An 8993-nucleotide genomic window follows, 5' to 3' on the forward strand; every position below is an offset into this window, starting at 1 on the left:
CAGGGTTTAAATACATGGACATAGGACAAAGGGGCCAATGAACAAACAGAACTCAAACAGGATAACAAGGGGATAAACAGAAACCAATGGCAAATTAACGAGGGCAGGTGAAAACAATGAATGAGAACACGAACGCTAACAGGGAGACTGTGGAGCTACAAAAGGGACAAAAGTGAAAACTACGGAATTACAAAAGTGACAAAAATGGTAAACAAAGGGGCAACGGTGAAACAAGACGAGGTATGCCTAACACCTGATCATGAGAAAACAACATTTGTTATGTTGAGGTCACGAGAAAACAAGACAGACACTACATGTATTTACATGGTGCATGGTTCGAGGTTTGATGCAGAAATATAAATCAAACTTGGTTCATACAATTTTTATATAAGATAAAAATGCACATTTGAATCTCATACAAATCTGTGCATTCGAATACTGAATGTGTGCCAAGCACTAAAAATGACTTAAAACCGATCACGTTCATGCAGCAGAATAAATTTAGGCGCTAAAAGAAGACCGGTGTCACGAGGCACATTTTTAAAGGTTGAAGTTCTTTTTAACTTGACACGTCATCTAAAAAAAGGAAGCACTCTTGCATGAGCCATTGAAAAAAAACAGACTCAATGGTCAATTCAATTGAAAAACAGTGCAGATGGACACACAAATGTGTTCTGTGTGAACAGCTCCTTAGGTCTTTGGTTGTTGCTTCTTGATCTCTTATGAGCATCTCACAGCTTAATCATTGTATTTTAAAACACTGTGTAGTTGAAAGGGGTTCAATTTGGAAAAGCACGACTTGTTCTGTTCTATTCTGTTGTGCTTCGTCTACTGTTCTGGCTCAGATACATGCTGTTATTTTGCTGATTTTGAGTCTCGGCCGCTTCACAACTGGGTTGTGTCTTTATATTAATTTGCCTTTAAAAACACCACTCCAACATACTTACACTTTTAGACAGATGTCTTTGGCCACTGTGTCTCCCACTGTTTGCTGAGTGTCCCGCAAAGAGTGTTGCGTTATTAAGACTGTGTGTTAACAGGATTCAGACAAACATTTTAGAGGGGTAGCACCCATGCCACCGAAAATGTAAGGACAATATTTTATAATTATAATAGTGATATTATTATTATTATTATTGTATTGCACAAATAAGTACAATTACCAATATTATTGTATATTTTGTCCAATTGAAAAGCCCAGTCAACAGTAAAGCCTTGATTTTGAGTTGGGATGCAGATGTACAGTACTGTGCAAAGGTTTTAGGCACTCGATAAAATATTGCATAGTGAGGATGTCTTCAAAAATAACACCATTAAATAGTTTTCATTTATCAATTAACGTCATAAAAAGTCCAGTAAACATAAAAAAAGCTAAATCGATATTGTGTGCGACACAATCCTGATACGGAGTCTGGAATCGGGAACACAGGATTATTGATTACCAGTGTGTGTTTAGAAGACGCAAAAGCAACTTTGGCCACCTTATCAGACTTGAATCGTTTGTCCGGGACAACTTCATTAAAAAAATAACTCTTCTTTGATCTTGAGAAGGCCAATGGCACCTCCTGGAGATATGGAATACTCAAAGACCTGTACGAACTTGGGCTCAGAGTCAACCGAACCATCTTTATCTCCAATTTCTTGACAAACAGACATTTTCGTGTTCAAGTAGGAACTACTCTATCAAACCCACATGTACAAGAGCTAGGAGTTCCACAACGAATAGTTCTTTCAGTGACTTTATTCAGCATCAAAATCAATAGTATAATCAAAGTTATTGACCCCCACATTTTTCAAAATTTATATGTTGATGACTTATGCATATGCTATAGAGGAATGACAGCTACAACTAAGCATAAATAAAATAATCAACTGGTCAATAAAGAACTGATTCAGATTTTCCAAAACAAAGTGAGCATGCATGCATTTTTGCCTTCTCCGATCCTTACACCCCGACCCTGATTTGAGTATGGAGGGAGTACCCATTAAAGTAACAAATTATTTCAAATTCTTAGGCCTTTAAAAATAATAAATTCACCTTTATCCCACATATAAATATTTTGAGAATATCAATGAATATTTAAAAATTGCTGGCCAATACAAAATTGGGTGCGGACACTACCATTCTTTTACATCTCTACAGAACATTAATTAGATCCTGACTGGATTACGGGAGTATTGTGTATGGTCAGGCAATGAAGTCATACATTCGAACACTTGACACAATACACCATCAGGGAATACGTCTAGCTCTTGGAGTCTTCAGAACAAGTCCCATTCAAAGCCTTTTTACAGAAGCCGGTGAACCTTCCCTCCAGAAAAGGCATCTGAAACTGGCCTTACAATATGCAGTCAAACTCAAAGCAAATCTAAGTAATATGGCCTTTGCACCGGTATTCCAACCAGAATGTTCTTATCTGTATGAAGCTAGACCTAAAGTGATCAAACCTTTTGGAATATGGATTAAAGGATACTTGAACATCAAACTGGACAACATAAGACAGTATAATTGTTGGCCTGTTCCCCCTGGACCTTGAAATTGTTATGGCATTGGCACTGCTAAAAAAGTCAGAAACACTTCCCAACATGGGTAACTGAGGTGTAGTTTCCCCACTCCCATGGTACAGTATTAAGGGATGGATACAAAACTAGGATAACACTAGCTGCATTAGTGATTGGAGATCAGCAATATGGTATACGTATTCCAGAACAGAGCTCTATCTTCACAGCTGAGGCCTGAGCAGTGCTACTGGAAAACATTGAGCAGGGTCAAGGACGAAACTTTTTAATCGCTTCAGACTCAAAGTCTTGCCTTCAAGCACTTGAAACCATGGAGACCGATCATCCTATAATCATAAACATTTTGACACAAATACATCGATTACAGATGAAGGATTTCAACATTATCCTTTGTTGGGTGCCGGGACATATTGGTCTGGCAGGAAATGAAAAAGTAGGTATGCTTCAAAAGAGGAATTAAACTTGGAGATCTCAGAATTTTTGATACAACCCTCTGACCTCAGGCCATCAATAAGTGGTAATCAGTATGGAATAAGTGCAACAGCAATCAATTATACGAAATAAACCTCAGGATCCAAAGAAATTACTCTCAAAAATAGTGTTATCAGATGCCGACTGGGCCATTAACACATGCATATTTACTGACTGGTGAAGATCCTCCCATATGGATACCTTGCCAAACCCCTATGACCATCAAGCACATTTTATTGAACTATAAAACTTTTGGAACTGTCAAACAACTCTTTTATACAGAGACTTGTTTAATAGATTTTTTTAAGTACCATCCGAACAGATTTGACAGTTTTTACATTGAAATTTTAAGTATCATATTTATATTTAATGATGAACCTTTGTTTGCCATGTGAATAGCCTGGTTGCTGACATGGCGTTAAATTCATGGTACATTTTTGTATGTGTTGTGATATGTGGATGGAAAAGCAGAAATAGTCAGCCAACTTTGTAGTCGTATCAGTGTGACCTCTTACAAAATATTGTCTCACTGTTAAAAGTAAAGTAGTAGTGAAGTTAAAAGTAGTCCAATTTGTATACACACTCGGTACTTCTCTGTGTCTTATGTAAAAAAAAAAAAAAAAGGGTCCAATTGGGGTTCAGGTGAGTTAATGTTCACATAAATCATCAGAATGGGAAAAAATTTGATCTCATTGATTTGGACGTGGCTTTGTTGTTGGTGCCAGATGGGCTGGTTTGAGTATTTCTGTAACTGCTGATTTCCTGAGATTTTCTGACGTAATAACATTAAGTCAGAGGTCTGGTTATGCAAGATTATTATCATCATCATCTAACACTTTTTCTCTACTTATGTTCTTGTCCTTTTCAGAGCAGTAAGGAGGCACTGTCCGATGTCAATGCCACTGGTGTGGCCATGCTGTTCTCTGCTGGCACCTTCCTGTACGTGGCTACTGTGCACGTTCTGCCGGAGGTGGGTGGCATGGGGGGCCACAGCCACTCACCGGCAGGGAGTGGAGGGAAAGGACTGAGCAAAGTGGAGGTTGGAGCTCTGGTGCTAGGCTGTCTGATACCACTGGTGCTCTCCATTGGACATCAGCACTAGAGGTCTTTACTTGAAGCAATGTAGAGGAAGGTGAGACCATACCAGAAAGAGCGAATGGGACTTTGAACAGCGTTGGCCAAACAAGAACCTCTCATAATTGGTTTGAATTATGTCTCTCAGTTTATTAAATTTGGTGGTTGGATTGAATGTAAGAACATTCGAGATGGGGACAGGATCTGGGAAGCATCTAAAGACTTCCGGAATGGGTGGCCCCGCCCCTCCACAAAGCACTGTGTGCTGACATCTTGCATTGACTATACATAAATAAATGCGATCACATGTCCAACTCTTTTCTTTATTTTTTTCTTTTTCAGTGGTGCAGGTTTTTGGAGTTTATAAGGATAGATTGTGGTGGGGTTGGCATGTAGGCTTTAAATTTGACATTGTACAAGTTTTTGTATGGAATATGTTCATGAATCTTTTAAAATAGTTTATTAAAGTCAAAGTTTTTCAACATTACAAACATGTTAAACACATGAGCCCCAAGATTGTAATTGTGAGTATTTTTCCCCCATCTTTTGCACATATTTTCAGTATTGATTTGTACATGAAAAATGTACTTGATATTCCAGAAATCAATATGCTTCTGTATAATTATGGAAACATTCAATGAAGTATGGGCTAGTTTTGTTGTCAAACTTGAACTGCCAAAATGTTTTCCTTGGGTCTCTCATTAAATGTATGAATTTGTTGGAGATTCTTGGCATGTATAGATAGTTATTGAACAAACATGCCATCTATTTTTGGTGTTTGTTCATCTTGTGGACCACTGAAGGATCAATGATTCCTGGTCTTTATATTAAGCATTTATTTTCGGAAGAGGTTGTTTTTTAGATTATTGTAGACCATTCTTAACCCAATTATGACACAGTGTCCAAAGGCTTAGCTGTTCGACATATTATTTTTTGTTCAGTGCATGCACATCTTTGTTATTTGACTTTTAATGACTCAATCCTTATTGGATGTTGAATCATGGAAAAAGGATCTGATTGGTCATTCAGATGTTTTGTACTGTGATACCTGCTCGGAGTGGAGAATGTGTACTGTAAATATCTATTCACTATATGAATGACAAACAAATGCTCTGGACCAGTGGTTCCCAACCATGCTCCTGAAGGCCCTCAACACTACACATTTTGGATATCTCCCTAATCAAACACACCTGATTCAGCTCATCAGCTTGTTAGTGGGGACTCCAAGACCTGGTTTGGGTGTGTCAGTAAAGGGAGACATAAAAATGTGCATTGTTTGGGGGCCTCCAGGAACAGGGTTGGGGACCACTGCTCTGGACAAAAAGAAAACTCCTAGACTCCCTATTTGACATGCTGTTCGACACCCTGTTATCTCTCATAGTCTTTAGTCTAACTTAAGTTTATGTAATAAGTGGGGAGTTGTGATTGTTTTTAATTACATTTATGACATTGATACTTTCATTTTATATGGGTCCTCATTGTCTTAACTGTTCCCACAGATAAATCGAGGTCAGTTGAGAAGAATACATGATGGATCTGTGATCCTGTAGGTGGTGGTGGCATAGTGGTTGCCTGGCTGGTAACCTAAATGTTTTAGATTCAAAACGTGATTCATGAACTTGGCTAGTTGTTGTGTATCACCAATGTGATCACAAGAAACTTACTATATGGTTGCTTATCAGAAAGCTTTGGTAAGCAAGTGTTATAAGATTTTCAGTGCAAACTTGGACACCGGCAGCTACTCATGGGCTTAAATTGTGTTGCCTTTTGACAGTAGTCTACTATGAAAGCTGAGTTGGTGCTTTTAGCACTCTAGCCCCCTCATCTTTTTTAATGTGGAAGATACACTGTTGAGCATAGGCTTCATGGTGACTTGCAGATAGTATGAATTTTAAGACTCTAAAACGGAAATTGGAGGTAAACTAGCCTCATTTAAATCCAACAACGTGACCTTCGTCCAGTGATTTGGGACAGATACTAAATGCAATTGAATTATTATGGAGATGGTAAAGTGAAGTTTTGTGCCATATTGTTTTGACTTATTTTTACCAGTTTTATGCCCACAGCTCGGTTACTTGGTTGGATCTGTTGGGATAGAGGATGTGCAGGGAGGGTAAGCGTATTTAGGAAATAGCTTTTACTATGACAAGGTGATGGATTGGAGGGGTGGGGCATATTGACATCAAAGGCTGAGTTGTGGGGGCTTTTATGCGATCATTCCACAGAACTATGCCTTATTTTTCTCTCGATTGTTTAACTTAAAATGGTTGCAGTACTCTCTGTTTATGGTGATTTGAATAAACATACTTTCTTTTTTAATGGATGCAAATCTTACTATGTACATTATTTTGCCTGTGTAATAACATTTTGAACTGCATTGAAATATTTTCAGATTGTAAAATAAAGAAGCAAATAAATGAGAATTTAGTAATCGTTAAAAAAAAAAAAATTGGTTATTTTCCAGTAAATAAAACTAATTTGTAAAATCATGACCACTCGCATTTTAGTTTGAATCAGTGTACGTTAGTAGGAAAAACTGGTAACATTAAAGCTGTTTTTTAGTATTGAATCCCAGACTACCAGTAGCAAGTGGTCTGAGTTCGGTTGCAACAGAACTGTGGAATGACAGAGACGCACGAGTGAGAATGCAACTATATATATTTTTTTTAAATCTCCTTTTCTCCCCAATTTGGCATGCCAATTCCCAATGCGCTCTAATTCCTCATGGTGGCGCAGTGACTTGCCTTTATCCGGGTGGTGGAGAATTAATCTCACTTCTGAGAATATTATCACTTCACATCTTATCATGTGACTTGCTGAGCACGTTACTGCAGGGACCTAGCATGAGGAGGCTCACGCTAGCCACCGTGGCATCCATGCACAACCCCCCATGTGGCCCCACCGAGAGCGAGAACCACATTATAGCGACCATGAGGAAGGTAACCCATGTGACTCCACCAACCCTAACAACCGGGCCAATTGGTTGCTTTGGAAGCCTGGCTGGAATCACTCGCACATCCTGGACTCAAACTCTTGACTCCAGGGGTTATAGTCTAAATAATTGTAATTATGACATCATCAGTTACACAAACATGTGTGCATCATAAGAGGCAGGGGAATGTAAGCAGGGCTGCATATGCTTTGCTAGCAACCAGCTATTTCCTCAAAAAAGACTGTTTGCAAGCAGCAGATTTAGTTGCCTTGTTCTGGATATGCACATCTGCTGAATTACAGCATGAGACGCAGTTACACAAGTGTTGTTCACTCTGAGGCACATAATGGCACAAAAGTAATTAAAAAACACAAATATAGCGATGTTGTGTTCTCCCTCATGTGCGCTGTGCGGGTTTGTGTTAATGGCAGTTTTATGTGTCTAAAACGAGATTACCCCTGTGGGAGGCGCCGGCAATAATCACACTAGGATTCGGACCGGACTTTCCCAGAAAAAAAAACATCTTAATCCATCTTTAAAGGAATTTTTCAGGTTCAGTACAAATTATATCTAGCATCTATGTTCTATTAACAATATCGAATTCAATATGGAATTTAGTTGATTACAGCAAACAAAAAAAATGTGACTCTTCCCTCAGTTTACAGAAATTAATTTAAATGTAATCTATTGGGCAATTTGCTTGTTAACTCTTGTAGATCCAATTTTTTTCTCTTGTCATGATTGTGTAAAGAAAGTAAGCAAGCCTGGTGAGTTTTACACTATACATGCAAGGATACCAGAGAGGGCATGATGTAGTTCTGTTTATAGGCAGAAAACTCCACCCACAAGAATGACAACAGTAACACATAACTAGAAGTTGATCCTCTTTGATAAGTCAACATGATAACCAGACTTATCACACTATGAATTCGGAAACAGTAGGTTGACAGTTTGGTCTGTGCTTACCAAAATTAGAATCACTGCCCCCAGTGGCCGAAGCTGGAAATGTTATTAAACGTATGGGCATGTGTGAGCTCCAGTTTCTGGGTGAGTTATCCACAGAGTGGAACAAAAAGCGAGTTGTATTTATAGTCGTAAATGACGTAATACAGTCAAATAAAAAATATTCTACCTAATATCCTAAATCTAACCATTTGTGGTGAATAAATGTCATTTTAGATTGAAAATGCAATGGCAAATTGCGCTCACCATTGTATATGTGAACGTGATTACGTCTTGATTTCCATGTGGAATGGCTCCCAATATGGCTGAATGGGATTGAGATCATGGTGTATGCAAATTCACAGTTTGATCAGTCTGGGAAATTTCAATGACTTCACAGTTAAAATATAGATGAATTAATATAAATATTTATACAAGTGCTTCAACAAAAATATGAAAATTTTGCATTTTAGATTCTTTAAATGCACCATTGACCAATTGATTAATATCCATTAATCAATTGCAAATGCACTGCATGATTTTTCCTTATTTTTACAAAGCGATGATTAAAAAATATTTTCTATTGTACAGTAATTTAGCTTAACTTGTATTAACCCAAAACATTCAAGTCATTAACATATTCCATATATAAAGTCACAATCCACTGTATAAGAGTTTTACATCAGTCACAGATGTGTTATGAAATTCAACTCCACTGGAACTGGACACTGTGTTAAGTGTCAAGGGAATGTAATCCATAATCCATTAGCGCACTAAATGTTCATATATATAGGCTACGCCATACATTTAGTGCCATTAATCTCCAAGGATAAAATAAATTACTGTAAGCAAGAAAGAATTATGAACATATATGTCCATAATGTGTTTGCTGATGAAGTCATTTGGATAGAAATACATCTATAATCCTAATACACAAACACAAATATTGCTCTTTGGGGGATTAACCTATCTCTGAGTGGAGAGATGGCTTTCCAGATTGCAAGAACAAATTCTGTAAATATCATATCCCCACCTGTCTGATCTATATTTAAGT

General features: G+C 37.8%; 1 protein-coding gene across 1 annotated transcript in view; it reads left to right on the forward strand.

The window, feature by feature from the left end:
• Window positions 1-6505, forward strand: part of LOC127657346 (zinc transporter ZIP9) — a 33614-nt gene extending 27109 nt beyond the window's left edge. The window contains exon 7 of the mRNA XM_052146090.1: window positions 3860-6505. Within this exon, the coding sequence (XP_052002050.1) occupies window positions 3860-4093 (234 nt within the window). The 3' untranslated portion in view covers window positions 4094-6505. The remainder of the gene's footprint in view (window positions 1-3859) is intronic.
• The last annotated feature ends 2488 nt before the right edge of the window (window positions 6506-8993 follow it).

Source organism: Xyrauchen texanus, chromosome 16 (assembly GCF_025860055.1).
Source record: "Xyrauchen texanus isolate HMW12.3.18 chromosome 16, RBS_HiC_50CHRs, whole genome shotgun sequence".
In the NCBI taxonomy this organism is placed as follows: Eukaryota; Metazoa; Chordata; class Actinopteri; order Cypriniformes; family Catostomidae; genus Xyrauchen; species Xyrauchen texanus.